This window comes from Ambystoma mexicanum, chromosome 2p, assembly GCF_040938575.1.
Source record: "Ambystoma mexicanum isolate Mex_15411 chromosome 2p, UKY_AmexF1_1, whole genome shotgun sequence".
In the NCBI taxonomy this organism is placed as follows: Eukaryota; Metazoa; Chordata; class Amphibia; order Caudata; family Ambystomatidae; genus Ambystoma; species Ambystoma mexicanum.
The window spans coordinates 1,141,302,043-1,141,321,821 of record NC_090923.1 but is presented as its reverse complement, the minus strand read 5'-3'; the positions used below and the strand labels follow the sequence as shown (position 1 = coordinate 1,141,321,821).

The 19,779-nt window shown below is 42.7% G+C and overlaps 1 protein-coding gene across 2 annotated transcripts in view; it reads left to right on the top strand.

Moving 5' to 3' along the window:
* The window catches only part of WDR45 (WD repeat domain 45), a 387,946-nt gene that overhangs the window by 210,221 nt on the left and 157,946 nt on the right, over positions 1-19,779 (top strand). For both annotated transcript variants that reach the window (XM_069645221.1, XM_069645222.1), the window contains 2 exons: positions 5,935-6,040; positions 12,403-12,497. In XM_069645221.1, coding sequence (XP_069501322.1) covers positions 5,935-6,040; positions 12,403-12,497 — 201 coding nt within the window. The remainder of the gene's footprint in view (positions 1-5,934; positions 6,041-12,402; positions 12,498-19,779) is intronic.

Below are 19,779 nucleotides of genomic sequence, written 5' to 3'. Positions count from 1 at the left end.
ACATACAAAAGACTACTTGCTTATACATTTTTCGTCTATTTTAATGAACACATTCCACCCATGTATGACAAAGTACAATATTGGTTGCTACACTTCGACAACACGTGTTTCAACCAACATGGTTTTTTGAAGGCAGAAATCCTAAATCAGCAACCTTAATCACTTTGTAAATCAAATCTTTACACAGAAATAAACATTGCAAGTGCACAAAAACCATTATCAAGTACATTATATTGGCATAACAGACATTCATTGTTGGCTAATTGTGTGAGGAGACAAAAAATGGGGGAGGGGAGGAGGGAAAAATTAGATCAATACATAAAACACATTTCAATGATACTTCTCATTAAGCTACCAGCTCATAAATCATTTGCATGACAGAAACCCTCAATTTCCATTTCATGTGATATTCTATTTCCCAATACATTCATCAGAAAGTGCACTCTGGTGTTTCTCTACCTCATTAGTCATCTTCCAATACCTATGCATATCAATCATTCAGATTAGTAAATTCCAACTCCTAAATCAATTGCATGACAGATATCATCAATCGTCATTTCATTTAATAATCCATTTCCCAATATCTTCAATAGAAAGTGCCTTCTAGTGTTCCTCTGCCTCATTAGTCAGATACTCTTACAATATCAGTGCATATCAAAAATCACTCTGATTAATTGTTGCTCCAATAGCATGGCCAAATATAATCTCTCAATATTTTTGTTGCGCTAGTCCTAACGCCTCGAAAAGCCGTATTCTCCAAAAGCAGGATGCCAGATTGATCTATGAGAATGTACCCGCCTAGTATAGGAAACTTAGTGCTACTCACCCTAATTTAAGGTTGAGAGTCCCACTTCATAGAGTATGTAAATAAAAGTAGACCTCCGAGTCCGCTGACTCTAGAATTAATATATAATCTTGTCAAAAATCGGTATCCAATGTAATTCAAATAGAACTTGTCCACCTAGAGAAATGAAATAACTTACCCTCGTCCCTTATTTCTTCTCAGTCAATATTAATTCCAAGAATTTTGCTCATTACAAAAATAGTAAGAAACTAGATTAATGCAGCCTCTTCTGCTATGCAAACAATTTTGCATAGACTACATCTAATTTATCACAAGTTAATGTCAATAGCAGTTAGCCTTACCGCTATATCTTAATAGTCCCAAATCCTTTTGTTAACTGACCCGTTCTGCATCTGGCGTCCACTTGCGGGCACCATTTTCATTGTTATTTATATATTGCCAATGACGTTCCGCGTACTAACGTGCAACGTGGCTGACTGTATTTGTAAACTGTCCCAACTCCGGCGAAGCAAAAGGAGTCCTGTTTCCTCCATTATTAAGTGAAATGAAACGTTCAAATGACATTTCACTCGAGATGTAATTACTCTGTAATGTGATAAAAGCTCATTAGGGTCCAACAGAAATCGCCTAATGTAATAAACACATGAGTTATATTGATCAGTGTGAACACTCAATATGGAGTGATAATAATGGCATTTACCAATCCTGCGTTCGGACAATACAGCTGATCAACTTAAATTACCCTGTTAGTAACAATGTATTGCAAGAGGGCTGTTGCCCAATAACTGATGTATTCTTATTTTGACTAAGGTCATTGCTCCTACTAGAGCCCTTGAAAGAAATATTAAGAGAAGGCCAATGTCATTCTAAGCTGATGTTGGAATTGATCTCTGTGGAATTAAATAAATCCACAGAGTTTAGGTAAGTGGCAGCAAAGGGCTAATATCAGCCAATTATTCATACAAATACATCAGTCCTGTTTAAAGAAAATTCAGTTACTACGATACATTCAATTCATGTCCCATGTTCTATGGTTTACCTCTGTATGGTTAAGCGAGTAACAATAAAGAGCTGATATCAATCAATTAATACTACAGATATATCAGTCCCGTTTTAAAGAAAACTTCAATTATAAGGAAACATTCATGTCATGCTCCTTGTTAAGGCCCTGCGTTGTGCATCCGAGTCTGCAAATCATCTTGGAGTCCAGTTGTCTCTTTTATTGCAATATGCTCTTTGAATGCCAATACATTGGATCTCCCCCTTGTTTCCCATCTGATGCTCTTCTTGCCAATGATTTGCTAATGGCAGTTTTGGATCTTGACTGTTGAGACTAGACAGATGCTCCCTAATACGCACCCGCAATTCCCGAATGGTGTTACCAATGTACCCTTTTTTACAAATCCAGATAATTGCATACACTATGTACTTTGATCTACAATTAATAAAGTCTCTTATTTCCATTGCTATCCCTCCATGGCATACACATGTTGTGGTATTTTGATGCGCATATCTGCAGACACTACATGTCCCACATTTATGGAAACCTTTGTGTGTGAATCTTACCCAATGAATGCCACTTCCTTTTTCAATGTCTGATTTAAGGAATGACGGGCATAGTTTGTTTTTAATTGCAGGTGCCCAAGTATACACAAACCTTGGTTTATCTTCAATATAGTTAGTAAGATCAGTATCTAATAATAACAGGAGCCAGTTTTTCAATACCATTCCATACATCCGATTATTGTCTTTGGAATGCATGGTAATAAAATGTACCCGTATTGCACTGGAATCTGAACTCTTTGTCAATGATTTTATCATATCCCCTCTCCGTACAGATTGAGTCTTGCCAAGTGCTTTCAACACACAACCCTGTGAGTACCCTTGTTCCTGAAACCTTTTGGCTAGCAAGTCCCATTCCTGTTCATAAATAGTGTTGGTACTGCATTTTCTTTTGGCTCTGTAAAACTCTCCCATCTGAATATTGGCAATAGTTGACTTCTTGTGCCAACTAGTGGCAAATAATGTGGAATTCACTTCTGTAGGCTTTCTGAAAGTCATAGTTTCCAATTTACCTTCCCCTACATATATTCTAAAATCAAGGAAATCAATCAAGTTTGCATCAATAGTTCTTGTCAACTCTATGCCAAAGGTATTATTATTCAGGTAATTGGTACATCTTTCAAAGCTATCTTTAGTGCCATTCCATACTAAAAATACATCAATGTATCTCTTCCAGAGCTTGATGTCACTGTGATATTCGTTCCCATTATAAATGTAATTATGTTCAAAATGCCCCTCTTCTTTACATGGTACACAATTGGCCAACAATTAATATCTGTTATGCCAATGTAATGTACTTGTAATTTGGTGTATGGCCTCCTGAGATTTACCCCTGACTGCTCTCCAAGCTACTGTGGATTGGTCTGGCTATCTTCCCAGATGTGTCCCATGTTCATTTAAGAAGTGTGGCCTCCTAAACATCTGCCTGTCAGGATAGTTTAGAAATCTATTCTAACAGTTTCTATGGACACCGAGTCTTGTTGCTTTGTTTTTTAACTGGTTTTGACTATTGTTATGCTATGTTGATTTGTACCGCGCACCGCTAGCACCCAAGGGCAGCCTCCAGGCGCTCGTTTGAGGGTATGTAAAGCCTTCAGCTGCACTGTCCCTGCCTTTTGCTCATTTGGTATGGGAAGGATGAGCAGGCCTTCAGACTATCAGCACTTGGAAACTATGTTTCCCTTTTTGTTTTTTACTTTTGTAACTTTATAACATTGCACACAGCATCTTATTATGCAGTGCAATAGGGATATTTTTGTATCACCCTAGTCTTTTACACTTGGGATTTTTGGTTACTTTTATATGTGCCTAAAGACAAGCTGGTCATAGCAATTATATTGTTATAATGTTTGTGTTATTTCTAGTGTGCACATTCATGTTTATCGTGTATGGCTACTAAACATGGCTAGTGCCCTAAAATGGGCGCACCACAAGATTTTCGCTTGTTCTTCGGCCATATTGTTTTTTGGCCCTCTTCCTGTCCTGCCTTTACAAGGTGAGGAAATCCCATATAAGGTCATGCACTTGCCCAGGAAAGCTGCAGCTTTCACAGACTAGTGATGTCTGTCTCAGGAAGGTGCAGTGCTTCCCCTTGGACTGGTGGGACCAGTCAGTCTCGACGTGTTCGTGAGGATTCAGCCATCCTGAGGTTTCGGAAGTGTCCCTGGATGATCCGGTGGACTGTCCAGCTCTTTAGCGGTCTACCTCACTATAACCGCTGCCGTTTGCAGCCGGAACCTTGGTGAACTCCAGCCTGTGGTATAAGTCGCCTTTCTGCCGAAACTCAGCCTCCCAGCTTCAAGGGATCCTCGTCTGAAGGACATCTACAACCACATCTGGAAGGATGCCTGCTGTCTGTGTGCTGTTGCTGGAACTCGCCTTCCCCCATCCTGGGAAGTGTCCTGAAGAGGGCTGCATTGGTGCATTCTACATTTCTTTATCCCCAACGGTTACACTCTGCTCTTGGACATGACTGGAAGATTCCTTGCACCTGCAGCTCCTGGGCACCTCTCATTGGAACCAATGGTGGGAAATCCAGTCCCCAGCGACCGATCCCATTATGAGAAAATCGGAGTCATGGAGGTATGTGAATGCAAAGCCTTTGTCCCCCCGGTCCTCCATAGGATAACATTGAGAACTAGTCTCTTTGTAGCCTTCCATTCCACCTCTTTTTGGTTGTCACACCTGAGCAGTAAAACCTGAAAGATTACGACACATTTTACTAACCCAGTAACTTTGTTGCCTCTCTTCTTTTGAACATTCACCAACACAAGTAACTTACCTGCTACAGATATGTTCTGGGCAGAAGCATTGTGGCTTTTGGGCACAAGGCCCCACTCTTCTTAGTGATTGGACAGCTGAAGCCAGGGAAGACCACTTGTGACTTGGTTCCATCGTACTGCATCACTTTACTTGCTTTATTGATTTAAGTCATTGAATGTGTTTTAAAAATTTATAGTGATTGTATATATGTTTATTATTGAGTGTTGTGCAATATTATCTCCTGCTTGTTTCCTCTTTTAGTTTGTGGCCTGGAATCAATACTGTATTTTTATCATCCCTGTCCAAATTGAATTATTGTGTGCTTCACTGTGCAGACACATTGTGGACCCCTGAACCCCCACTCACTCTCCTTAGAATAGCCTTGACAGCTACCCATTGGTACCTTGATTGGGTTTTGGCTAACCTCTCAGAGTTACCCTGTTCACTGTAACTTGGGTGGCCTTCTAAAATCTGTCCACCAGGTCAGATTCTAGAAATCTGTCCTAACAGGTAGCTGCAGCTGTATGTTGCTGTGCTCATCACTCTGCCACACGCCCTTTATCACTGCATTGAGCCTCCTGTCTTTAAGGACCCAATTCATATGCCATGCCTCTCACTTCACTGATCACTAGGTCCACTGGACACCTGCTGAACAAAGCTCATGCTGCTCCTGACCTCCTGCTGTGCCCAGCCATCACCACAAGTGGCTATTGCTGCACAGGTGCTCAACAACAAGGATCTTCTGTTCTTATAGTAATCACTGTAGCCATGCCTTGTGTCTCTTTGGCAGGTGCAGGCCTATCCACGTGGGGCTGGGGTTTCGGTGTACTGCAGGGTTGCTTTTTTTGCATGGCTAGCCCCTTTGGGTGCCATGCGGCATACCCCTCTGTGGAGGACACATCCTCTCTCTCAGTACATGGCTGGGCCCCTCTCAGTGTAGGGATAGACCCCTTTTGTCAGTGGAAGGACTTCTTTGTGTGTAGAACAGGTCTGTATGCAGAGCTGTGAGCAATGGTCCTCTGAGGCTGTTGTATGGACCCCTATGTTTGTAGGTGCAGGGCTCTCCTATGTGCAGGCATGGGGCACCAGTCTCTGTGCACTGTTGAGGTTCCTCTATGCGCAAAGTCAAGGACCCTATTTGTTTGCAGCAGGGCTCCCTGTGTGAGGATCACGGCTACCTGTATATGACCTTGGGTCCTTTCATGTGCGTAGCTGGGCCGTTCTTTGTGCAGAAGTGGGCCACTGCTGTTTTCAGACCATGGCCATGCCTATGTGGTTTCTTACAGCTACTCATTTCTCTACAGTTCTCATCTGGGATGATGCCCGTGAGGGGAAAGAGGGGAAGGATAAACTGGTCCTGGAATTCACCTTCACCAAGCCAGCGCTGGCTGTACGGGTGAGAAACGACAAGTAAGTATGGGGCAGAAACAGATGGTGGGACACACAGTAATGAGGGTGGGGGAACCTTCAGTGACCTTTGTCAGTCACCTGGAGGTAGGTTTTTGTTTCTCAGATGAAAGTTTGCTTTACTTCAGTTTTTCCCTTCTCGCTGGTTCTGGTCCAACAGTGCTACGTTATAGACTTCAGGGCATACATTCGTTTTCAAAACTTGATTAGCAGAGTTTGCTAATTAAACATTTTTTGATTAGCAAACAGAACCATTTGATTAGCAATTTTGCACTAATATTGTTAATGTCACCAGAAGTTATTTGTAGCCAAGACATGAAATGATCAACAATACATGAATTTTGCATACTGCTGAAATAAGAGATTAGGTAGAGGAGTCAGACCTTGCAAATACTTTAAAATTCCGCCAGACCTGCAGGTCGGGTAACTTACTTTCCCTATTCAACCTAAGAGAAATACACTCAACCCATAGCAATAGAGGACAACAAATTTAAAATGCGATTTGTGTACAATGCTGCATGTCACCATAAACCTGACTTGTTTGGCACACTGCTGCCACCCAGAGGCCAGTCATGCACAGTGAAACTCTTGTTTGACATTTACTGCAAACAAACTAAATGTTACATAAAAATTTCAAACATCTCGTGCAAATGCTACTCGCCCTTCATAAAATGTATTAAACTGTGCAAGTAGGCAAAAAGACTTTGCGAGCCACAGCTGAGTGTCTGTAAAATGTAAAGGGTTAGCTGCATGAATGGACACAAATAAATAGATATGATAAAAAGGCTCCAAAAACTGTTTGGCCAGCTGTCTCCTGCAGATGGTAATATATAATGCAATCATAATCCTAAAGCAAAGCGAGCTCTGGAGGCTAATTACAGTGTTTGGTATTGCAATAGATCTGTAGATGTACATATTGGATTGAACTATTGATCACTACTTTGCGTAAGCATGTAGTTCGCTTTATGTATTCATTATGTTTGAGGAAAGAAAGGGAGTAGGCGGAGTAGATTGCAGGCAGAGAACTGGGCAAACTAGATGGAATATTGTAGTTTGTGGTCATCTCAATTTCAGGGTACCTGGTATAAAGCATCTGGGTGATAATATAGAATGTCAAGGAGTATGGGTTCACTCATGGGTTGAGCACCGGTTGCAAGTTGTATGCAACCTACAGCGTCCAGAACTAGGTTTGCCATCAAAAGCATTTGATCATGTCAATGGTTACTCCTCAATATGATGCATCTTCCCAAACATAATGAAATATAGATGACACAATTAAATTTAGATACACTAACCTAAACTCTAATCATGCATTAACAATCTACCTTTTAGGAATGGAATTGCATGCCTGTCTTTTTAAATAAATATAAAGTTGTCACATACTGGTCTTTGCCAGAAAAGATATAAAAAGCTTAATAAAAGTAGCATCCCGATTATTTCTGGTTTGCAATTATTTGAAAAAGAAAAATACATTATTGCCTAGCATTCCCACACATGCCTTTGGCACTTAAAGAGTGGAGGAGATGATTACTGCTGCACTTTCTCTGCATTACGACTTGAAGTGAACAGAGAAAAGGGGGGGGAGAGAGCACAGGGGGCAAGAGAGGAATGCAGGGCGAGCTGTGCTTTCATTGAAAAGGGCAACTTAAATAGCTATCTTTGCTACAAAAGTGTCCATTTGATGAGCAAACTGACAGAATTGCATAGCAAGTCGCTATGCGATACTGCTTATTTTATGCCTTGGACTTAATGGTGGGGGCTCAAAACAAATGGTGTGTTTTGTAAAGAAAAATGGAGATGGAACATAATTAATTGTAATAAATTGAGTGTTTAATGTGCAAACTAGTTAATTCAGACAGAAAACAGTAGCTAAGAATGTTTAGTATTTTTTCTAGATCACAAGGCTGCACTGCAATGCAGTCCCTCCAACCACCACTGCTGTTTTTCCCTCCACGTTTGTTAACGGTAAGGCAGTTTAGCTTTCCATAAGGTAGGCAAACTCCCTTGAATGAGCCTGCATTACTCTGATTGTGTCGGATACCCCCAATCAAACCAAGCCAACCTACTGCACTGTTTTTGGGCAGGGTCTGATACTGACGCACCCTTCGATGTACTTGCTGAGCGTTTAATAGATCACATTGAGCTGCAGCCGGGGTTCGAAAATAGGGGACATCATCATCTATGTACAATCCAGCTTGAGGCGTAAGACCTTAAAATCATGCAGCTTCCACCACACTCTCCCAGTGGATGATTTCAATTATTTGTAACTACCCAGCAACTGTCTCCCAACAAGCAAAGTTAAACTGTGCTCTGTTATGAAGCCAAGAGGATTCTACAAATAGGCTTAACACCAGGTATGTTATTAAAAAAAAGTTTTTTTAGAGATCTTTACAAAACTTGAGCAATGAAATTGTAAGGACCTCAAAATAGAAAAAAAGATTGTCTCTTTCTCTTTCCATCTCTGCATAGTCTCTCATAGTTCCTACTTGATTTTCTGGGTCTTTCTCTGAGTCAATGAATCTCTGGGGTTGAAGTGTCCCCACACTTCATTCTTGATCTTTATAAAGAAGGAATTCAATTTTTGGGGGATTCTAGGGCCGCTTTTTGCCTTTCCCTTTATTTCTTGGATCACTGAATTATTTTTGGTAGCTTCTCCTGAAGGCCTCCTGCCATTGCAAACTTTTTGTCCTTACTTATGGCATGAAGTATTGGGTTGCCCCAATGGCTCTCAGGTACCCTATTTGTGCCCTAGGTTGATTACATTACTCTATATTGGTTTTAGGGAGTAGGTTGGTGGCATCTGTACTTAGTTTTGGCTTCAGTGCACCTGCGGAAAAGAGCAGTTCTCTTACTAGGTTATATGTCCGCTTCACTGAGGCGTCCTAACAAGGCCAAAACATGTGCCTTCCATATGCTGCCTGTGCTCCTGTTCCCCAGGGTCTGAAGGTCTCCTTCTTGCCCGTTTCACCGCCGCAGCCACTGGGTCCATTGCCTGGCCCTGCCCTCTCCCTGGATGGACTGAGCAGTCATGTGACCATTACATAGGGAGTGCCTCAAGGGTGTCCTAAGCCCTGGGCGTCCCATTCAAAGGGCAACCTTCTAAGGGCTTTCACTATTCCTGTTTGCCCCTGTTCGTGCCTGATCATGCTCCGACTAGCCATTTATTCGCCTATCTATTCTCTTCTCACTTTCTTTTCTGTCTTGGTGCTCTGCCCTATTCCATCTAGGATAACTCGCCATACTATTCCTCCGTTATCCTCTGCTCGCACACGCGATCATTCTAATCTTTTCTGTCCCCTACTTCCGATACTCTCCCCCAGTATAATTTTGGTCTTCTGAATGTTCAATCTGTTTGTAACAAATCTCATTCTATCTGTGACTTATTTTTTCACTGTAATTTTCATTTTCTCTGCTTAACCGAAACTTGGATTATCCCTGATAATTATTTCATTCCAGCCTCCTTTCACACTGCTTCCACTTCGCTATCCCACAGTCCTTGCCCATGTAGCCATGGTGGGGGCACAGGAATTCTCTATAATTCTTCCTGGACTCTTTTACCTCCTACTTCAAGCCTCCCAATCTTTCCGTTTAGTTTCTCATTGTTTATCATCCTTTTGCTCTAGCTACTGATTTTCTTGAACATCTCAATCTCCTCTTATTCCACCTTTTTCCATCTTCCTCGCCTCCGTTTCTTCTTGGGGACTTCAATCTCCCCTCCTCTACCTCGTCATTCCTTTGCTGCTTTCACTCACTGATTCTTATCATTTGCATTTTCTTCCCTCTTCTCCTTCTAATCAATTTGGTTCTTGCCTCAATCTTATGTTTTCTTCACTTCCTTCTTCCTCTCCTGTGTTGTCTTGCCCCTTCTATGCCTCCGATCACTCATTACTTTCCTTTTCTACCTCTCCTCCCGCTCTGACGATTTCTCATTCTTACACAACTATCTTTTCTCATTGTAATCTCTCTTCATTTGACTATTCATCTTTTCTTTCTTCCTTGCTCTCCTCTCTTCCATCAATTTCTAAGTTCTCTTCCCTTTCTCCTGATACGGCTGCTAGTACTCTGCATTCCTCTGTACTATCTGTGCTTGACTCAGTCTCTTCTCTGTGCCCTTTTTCTCCTACTCATACAATTCCTCAGCCCAGGCTCTCTCCTGACTTTGTCTCCCTCAGACTCAGCTTTCATAAAGCCGAACAGCAATGGAAAAACTCTTGATCTACTTCTGACTCTGTTGCGCTTTCATCTTTGCACTCTTCCTTTGACTCTGCATTACTTGCTGCAAAAAACCTTCTTTTTCACACCTCACATTTAGTCTATCCTGTCACCCTCATCGTCTTTTTTTTAACTTGTTTACAATATTTTGTCTCCTAAAGTGCCCACTCCATTTGCTTTATCGTCTCTTTCCTCCTCTGACTTTGCAAATTGCTTTACCTGCATACTCTTTTTCTTCATTCTCTCCTCTTGCTGATTCTCATACTTACTTCTGGTTCATGCTCATCCTACTGCTTCTTCTTCTGATCCTCTTCCCGCTTCTCTTATCCCTCAGATCTATCCTCATCTCCTTCCTTATCTTACTTCTCTCCCTAATTCTTCTTTTGCAAACTCTTGCTTTCCGACCACATTTAAGCATGCACATATTCTTCCTATTCTGAAAAAACCTACTCTTGGCTCATATATTCCTGCCAACTTTCAGCCTATCTCACTTCTGCCATTTTTCTCTAAAATTCTTGAGCGGGGGGCCTATGCTCAGGTATCTAAATCTTCACTCCCTTCTCTTCAATCTGGCTTCCGTCCATCTCACTCTGCAGAGACTGCTCTTTTACATGTCTTTAACTCTCTCCTTTCTGTTTGTCACTCTAAGCTCTCTTCTATTCTTATTCTTCTTGACCTGTGTGCTGCATTTCATACTGTCGATCACTCTCTTCTTATATCCTCTCTTTCCACCTTGGGCTTTTCAGGGTCTGTTCTTGAATGGTTCCACTCCTATCTTTCCCAATGGTCCTCCTCTGTATCCTCTGCCGGACACTATTCTCCATCATTTCCTCTCTTATATGGCGTTCCCCAAGGCTCTATACTTGGGCCTTTTCTTTTCTCTCTTTATACTGATCCTCTTCCTACTCTTATATCTATATTCAATCTTTCTTTTTATACTGTTTCAAACTGTCTCCCTGCTGTTCAAAACTGGATGTCTTCTCATTTCTCCACCACAACCCTTCGAAAAATGAGGTTCTGTTCTTTCCTCCCTCAACTATTCACCCTATTTTCCCTCCTCTGTCTCTCTCTTTTGCTCCATCATCTCTTCCTTTTTTACCATCTGCACGTAACTTGGGCATTACTTTTGATCCTTCTCTCTCGTTCTTACTTCACATCTCTTCTATTGCTTGTTCATTAACCACTTTTCAACATTCGTCGTGCTCACCACGATCTCTCTTTTCATGCTACAAACCATCTTCTTTTTTCGCTTGTCTTTTCTCATGTTGTTTATTGCTCCTCTGTTGCTTGGTCTCCATGCCTCACATTTCCCTCCCCCTCATTCTCATGGTTTACAGAGTAAAAAACAGGCCTGATAACAAAGCTCCTGGGCTTTTTTGCTTTGTTCACCAGCATTCTACCATCGAGACACTTGATTATCTGGTATGGAAACTTTGTTATACAGCATTTTTTAAACCAGCTCCATTCTGTTACTGGCAACAGGAGATGCTGAATAATAGAATATGTTGGTTAATTAAGTGCAAGATATAGCTTTGAATAACGTTTCCTGGCAAACTTTACAATATGGGTGATATCTACTGTTGGACCTTTGGTAAACATTCCATTCTCCAGAATCTACAAAGCAGCAGTAGCCACATAGCTCTGCACATAACTTTGTAAGGCACTACTGTTTAGATGGAGAGGCTTGTATATCACCCACTATCCTTTATCCACGCTCTTCTCTCTCTGCTTCTCTCCTGAAATTGGCCCTCATTACAACTTTCCTGGCCCTGGAAAAATGCTGGTAAAAGTGCCAGTAATACCGTGACCGGCACTTTTCCCAGACCGGCAAACTACAGGTTTGCCAGTGGCGGTTCCCTTATTTACCTCAACCTAAGAGCTGAAGGTAAATCGGGCCCTCACTGGCAAAAAACAGCCGGTATTACCGGGGCCGGAAACACCAGCAATTCCCTCCATGGAGTCCTGTTGGACTCCATGGAATTGGGATTTACCACCCTTTCCACCACATGCAATACGTAGATATCAGGTGGCGGAAATGGTAGGTCAGTTTGCCAGTATCACGTCGGAATTACTGGCGGGATACCAGCAAACTTAATGAGGGCTATTTTTCTGTCCATCATACATATTGATCAATTTCTTTTTTTGTTTTTCAGGATAATAATCGTTCTGCGCAACCGGATTTATGTCTATTCATTCCCTGACAATCCCATTAAGCTCTTTGAGTTTGACACGCGAGATAATCCAAAAGGTAAGTGAACCAACCTACTCTTCCAATGATCGATAACTGCTCTGTGCGTATGGATCTGAACTCAGACTCTGGTCTGTCTTTCTCTTGGAACTTCTGATCTGACTGTCTGTACCGTTTTTAGTGTCTTGTAAGTCTTTTGGGTTCTTGATGTTCCATCTTGGCATGTCATTTTCTGTCTCTTGGCTGTTATCATCTTGTCTGTCATTTGTCAACAGCCTCATTCGGTTTCTGGGCTCTCATTTGCCTTTTCTATGGCCTCGCTCTTTATGGTATTTGTCGTATCCATTAGTCCTCATTGGTTTATGTATTGGGATGTCCACTACATGTCTTTGTGGACTCATTAATCTGTCTTTAGGGTCAAGTCAATCTGTCTCCAAGGTCCTCTCGGTTTTTCACTCTGGTCTCACTGGTTGGTCTATGGTATCTCATGGGTTTGTCTCTGAAGTCTGGCTAGTCTGTCTCTGGGATCTCATGTCTATTTCGGGGGTCTCTTGAGAGTCTTTCTATCTCATTAGTGATCCCTAAAAAGAGACCACAGAACCTCAAAAAATGAAATTCTGCCATAACAACATTCATCGGTCTGTTTCATGAGTCTTATCAGTTTGACTGTGGGCTGTGTCAGTGTTAGGAAAGATTTTGTTTTTGCAACTTTTCCTTCATAGTCTTCTATGAGACACTGTTTCTTTTTGCTTGTTTTTAACCATGTCCTAACTTTTTGGAGGTAAGTAAAGCCTTCTGCTTTACTCCCCTTGCCTGTTTTTCTCATTCTTATGGGGGAAACAGACTAGTCCTTAAGACTGTCAGTACTGAGAGACTATGGCCCTCATTACAGTTTTGTTGGTATCTCGCCAGAATTACTTGCGAAACTGCCTTACCGTCTCTGCCGCCAGATATCTCGGTACTACCGGGATATTACAGGCGGTGGAGATGCCAGTAGTTCCCATTTCATGGCTTCCCATAGGATTCCATGGGATGGGATTGCCGGACTTGCTGTGATTCCTGCAATTATTTGCCAGTACGGGCCAGAGCTGGTACTGGTTCTGGTATTACTGGCATTTTCTGCAGCATATTTTCGGGACTGGAGACCTTGTAGTAAGGCCCTATGTCTCCCTTTATGAATTCCGGTTCTGTTACAATGGCACACATCACCTTACGGTGAAGTGCAGTTAGGATACTTTGTATCCTTATATATTTTTATATAATGACTGATTACATTTACAATGTGCCTAGGACAAGCTGTGATATTTTTACAGTTTTTGTGTTATTTTACTCTTGCACATTTACATTACTGTGAAAGGCTACAAAAGGTAGCTAGTTCCCCAAGATGACCGTGCCACATGGGGTTTCACTTGTTCTGTGGCCATAATTTTCTTTGGCCTTCTCCCTGCCTTCTCAGGCCAGGAAATGCCATATATGCTAACCCCTTTCCCAGTGAAAGCTGCTGTTTCCCTCAGGCAAGAGGGCTTTGTGTGTGTTAGCGAGAGGAGGGGGCTGGGACTGCTTGGTGCCAATACACATCCTCTGGCGCCCGAAGGTCTGTTGCAGGCAGATGTAGTGACCACTGGTTATCAAGGATTGGATGGCCCTGGGCTGTTTGAATGTTGCAGATCCTTACCATTGGTGGGTTTGGGTTTGCTATTAGCCTGAATCTTGGAGAAAGGAGAGCTCCTGCAGCTACTCGACGGATCATCGTTGGAACCAAGATATCTACGAAGAAGAGCAGTCGGCTGACACCCAAGGATGACTCCTGCAGCTAATCCGCATCAACCCCAGTGATTGGAAGGGTGAAGCCTTGCTCATGTGCCTAATCTCAGAAGCCTTTTGTTGGTGCTTTGACCCTTGGATCCGTGGGAACAACTGATCCCGATCTCTGCTCAAAGATCTGTGCCTTCTGAGCCTTCCGAAGTGTCCCTGGACTAACTGGTGGACTGAGCAGTTCTTTCCTGGGCTATCCCGCTACAGCTGTTGCCGTTCTGGGTGCATCCTTGCAACTTGGAGGATATTAAACTTGTACAGCAAGATGCTGGTCCTGCATTGCCAGCCTTTTTGCATCAACGTAAGCCATGCAGGTCCTGGTCATTTGTTTGTCCCTGGAATATCGCCTGTGGCAGCCTGACCATTGTGACTCCTATTGCAATCAGTCTTCTTCACATCCTAGAGGTGTCCTGCGATGGACTGCTCTGCAGAAGTCTTCTCCTTTTCTTACGTTTGGGTGTTCAGCAGGGAAGTGTCACCAGGTCCGACCAATACTAAATCCCACGTCTGAAAAGGGCCTCTGAACTCGTGACACCCGGGCCTTCCTCGAACGGACCAAGCACAGAAGCCTGTGTCCCCAAGAGACTTCGGAACCTCAGCAATGGTATCTGGAGAAATATGTGCATGAGTAAAAAGTTAATAAACCAGTAGATAAATATCTGCTGCCACCAGCTCGTCCTGGGCACATTGTCAAAGTAACCAAAATGCCATTATAGAAAAGGATACAAAGTATCCTAACTGCACTTCACTTTAGGGTGATGTGTACAATTCTAACAATACAATAAATTCACTAAAAGAGACATAGGGCCTCATTACGACCCAGACGGTAGGGGGTTAACGGCGCCGGTAGAGCTGCCGGGGCCGTTAACCCCCTACCACTTCAAAACCAGGTGTCCTTAGAGGGTCCCGCGAGCAGACCAGGATGCTAACAACGGGCCCGTCATTAACGGGCCCGTTGTTCGCATCCTCCCCATTCCCATTGAGCCCTATCGGGGCTCAATGGGAATGGGGATGTACCGGGCCCGGGTTCCTTGAATGGGGAAATACTGGGCCCTCCAAGGTTGGAATGGCCCGGTATTTCCCCATTCAAGGAACCCGGGCCCGGTACCCGGTATGGGGGTAGCGATGCCGCTAAAAGCAGCTTGGCTACCTCCATACACGGAATGAGGCCCTAAATATAGGGCCTAATCACAGGTTGGGTGGAGTGGTAAAAAATGTGGTGGTAACGCTATTACTGCTGCATTACCGCTCCGCTCTATGCCGAGTTTGGACGGAAAGTAGCAGATTTACCACTTGCCGGCCATTTGTGGCGCTTTTAGCACCAGCGGTAATAGCGCCCAACATGTCCCATAGAGTCCCATGGACTCTTAACAAAATGGGGACTTACATCCTTGCCGCAACTCGGGATCCAGCGCTAATAGTGCCGCACCGAGTTGTAGTAACGATATTTGCATTGGGCGGTATCCCAGTGAATTTACCAACCGGGATACCGTCCAACTTGTGATGAGGCCCATAGTCTTGCAGTACTGAAAGTGTTCTGGACTAATCAGTTTCCCCATAAGAATGAGGAAAAAGACAAGGGAAGTAAAGCAGAAGGCTTTACTTATCTCTAAAAAGTCAGATGACAATATCCTATATGGTGTCCAGTCATAATTTCGAAAACATAATTTCGAAAGTAAAAAAAGTCGAATGATTTTTTTTTTGGCTCTAGTTTCTGTGAAAAAAATAGGTAAAAATAAAAAAAAAAGGGGGTTGGGGGGAACCCCCCCATTTCGAAAAAAAAACGTCATTAAAAAAAAATTCGACATTTTTTTTTTCAACGTTTTTTTTCGACTTTTTGACTTTCGAATATTTTGTATTCGAAATTATGTCTATGAACCATCCTATATAATTATCTCCTGTCTTTCTTTCAGGACCATAGTCCAAACAAATTAAAAAGAAAGGGTGTCCCGTAGATATCTATGGGTGAAAAGCAGCAAAAAGAAAGTCTTTACTAACACAGATGCATACTAAAACCTATTGTCCATCATATGTGTTAGGAAAGATTTTCTTTTTGCTTCTGTCTTTCTATAAACCTATATGGGACACCCTATATTTTGCTTTTGTTTGCTTGCTAACCTGACTTATTGGAGTTAAGTAAAGCCTGCAGCATTACTTCCCTTGCTTTTTCCTCATTCTTAAGGGGAAACTAACCAGTCAATTAGTGGAGTTCTTGTGTATTTACAACTGCACACTGCTCCTTTAAGTGTAGTGTGGTTAGGCTACTTTGTAGGGGAGTTTTCCTTCATAAAACTATCCCTATGGCATACAGGTCCCCAACTCTTAGTAATAGTCTGTACTACTCAAGGAACCTTGGCAGAATGGCAGAGCAGTCAGGCTTATTATAGGAGGTAGTTGTGAGCTGTAGGTAAGTACATTGAACCCAGTTAGTACAGTAGTTCAAATTATATTTACGGGAGATGGCTCAAAACAAAGTTCGTCTTGCGACTCCCGAGGTACTGTGAGTTTCCTGGGCCGAGAAACCCCCAATACCAGGAGACCTGCTGGCCATTCCAAGTGCATTGTCGTGGAAAGGCCAAAATCGTCCAAATCTTTGCTGAGCCCTCAAGGACACTCCAGAGATCCGATCCAACTCGCCCAGACCCCTTCAGCAGAATGTGCGACTGTGAGAAGCAAAGAAGATTGACCGGGCGAAAGCGTCCTTTGTTGGTGCTGCAGAAAAGGTGCCAAATCCATAGAGTGGCCCAAGAAGTTGATGGAAGCTGTGCCAGATCGAAGCGAATCCAGCCACAACGTCTTCCTCAAACCTAAGGTACTGTGTGGAAAAAGGTATTGCTTACTTTGATTCGTGAAGTCGCTCCAGAGCGTTGGAGTGCACCCAGAGGTGTCCAGGGTACCCCCTTCTTGCCCCAGACCCAAGCTTCTACTTGTGTCCCTTTTATCAAGTCCTTAACAGGGTCTCTATCATTAGTTTTAAACTTGCTGCATCTTTAAAGACTAGAGACTCGAAGAAATCTACAGGAACTCTTCATATTCTGCTGCTTGTCAAAACTTTTAGCCCTCTCTGAACTGCCTCTAGCTAGGGTTGCATTTATGGACTTAAAAGACTTGCTGTGCGAAGAAAACATCTCTAGAACCTTGAACCTTGCTAGCATTACACCAACTAACCATTTTCCTTCCCTAAAGTCACTTTCTTATATGTGTATGCAGCAGTGATCGAAGTTTGCGGTAACGGTCGGGAGCGGTGTTCCACTACTTTTATTTTTCTCTGTTTACCATTCCACTACTTTTTACAATCATATTCACCCTTCCATATAGAGGATTTGTCCATTCATGTCCCTGTGCAAGTGTAAACTTGTAATGGGAGCCTTATTTACTAGTCACTTAGACTATTGCATGCCCCAGCCGCAACACCATGTCACATGTTGCACTATGCTTCCGCCTACCCTGTCCATTGCCGAGACCATAGTTCCACTACTTTTTTTGGTACACTTCTGCCACTGGCATGCAGAGTAAATGTCTTACCGTATTTCTGCTAAGAACTGCGAGTGCGCGTAGTTACCGATAATACGATAGCATTGTCTTTTCACTTTCTAATGTTGCAACAAATGTAACCGCAAACGATCACAATCGGAAAGTGTCCTTTGAAGTATACTCTAAAGTATTCTAAAGTGTTCTAGTGTAAACGTATGTAGTATTTCAAGTGATTCTGGTATAAATATAATATATACTTTTATATAAATTATAGGTGTAAGTGTTTCTTTGATGTACATGTCTAACTGGGTTCATTGTACTTACCTACAGCTCACATCTTCCTCTTAAAATAGGCCTGACTGCTCTGCCACTCCTACAAGTTTCCAGCAGTTGGACAGACTGATACTAAGAGTTGGGGATCTACAAACCTCTGGGATAGTTTACTGAAGTCTTACCTCCAGTGGTGGGACTCTAGGAAAACTCCCCTAACAGTGAATCCCTGCTCCTCTTACTGCATTTGAAGAAGACCCTCATTGGTGCTTCAACCCCTGGACTAGTGGAACCAACCAGTCCAGACCTATGCTCGAGGATCTGTGCCTGCTGGTCTTCAGAAGTTTCCCTGGACAACCTGGTTGACTGATCAGCTCTCTCCTGGGCTGCATGATTGAAGCCTTCACCGTTCCGAATGCATCCTTGGAACTTGGTGGAACTTCAACTTGTTCCACAAGTGAAACAGAGGGAACATTGGATAGGGAACCATTGGATTCCCATGGGCCAGTCCCCAAATCTGAACAGCAGGAGTCAAGCACTGCTATCAAGGCCAAACACATAAAACCTGTATATGGGGGCAATGCTTGGGTTAGGCGTCATCTGGGTACGCAGAGTAAACCAAAACATACAGACACACAGAAATACTATCCCGGTTTTGACACAAACATTGAAAAAAAGTCAAACCAGATCCTCAGCTTCGAGTTCTTCCCACTCGACAAACAGTTCTAAAACTTTGCAAATGTCGAAATCTTCTTCGTCTGCACCAAAGTTAACAGTCCAGGACACAAAACATAAATCGCAGCCTGTTTTCAAATCTCAAAAATCTAGTCATCCAAACAGTCCCACCAGAATTTCAGACGCATTAAAAAAGAATAAGGCCTCTATAAGTGAGGAGGAGCAGGAGGATCAGGGGAGGAGGTGATTTTCCCCTAACATCTTCCTCTTCTGGACAAGGGAAAGTTTGAGGATACAATAGGGTATCTTCCTTAATGGCATTTTTCAAAAAACATCCAATTAAAAGAATAATTTCTGAAGAGGTCATACCCCAAAAGAAGCCAAGGGTGGGTTCTACTCCTACACATGAAGAGCCCATTGATGTAGAGGATTTTCCAGAGGAGGAGGAAGGCACATTTGCGGAAGATCCAGTTTCAGATGCTGAGGACTTCCCAGTTCCATCCCCTGACATTATTGATAACCCAATCTCATCCTCTCCCATAGATGACAATATCCTATATAATTATCTCCTGTCTTTCTTTCAGTATACAGCATCATCTGCGCCAGGACTCCATTAAATTCATTATGTGCGCGTTATAAATGTTTCAAATTCAAGAAAGCTGCTAACTACTTCCAAATCAAAACTCAAGAATCTAAGGAGGACACTAATTTCGTAGATGACATCCTAAATGAAAAGAAGCAAATGGGGCAATACATTCCCCTGTTACAATCAGTAATGAGAAGAATTGTTCCATCTCTTTGTATTTCCTCACTCATAAAGGTGGTTAATCCCTGCATAGAGAAGTGGTTTAAGCCTGGTCCAACAGACTCTCTTTATATTAAGGGACATTTGAAAGCAGACTCCCTGCTACTTGTAAGAGGGCGGGTACAACTCTAACCTTGTCAGAGGCACCTCCTGGCAAAGAGAGCAAAATAAATATGCTGTGTGGAAAAAGGTGGCCATGTCTGCTGCATACCAGACCAGAATGGCCAAAAACACAGCCCTTATTGCTAGTTTCAGTAGGGCGCACTGGACGTTAATGGAAGATCTAGTCAATGATGCCCATGA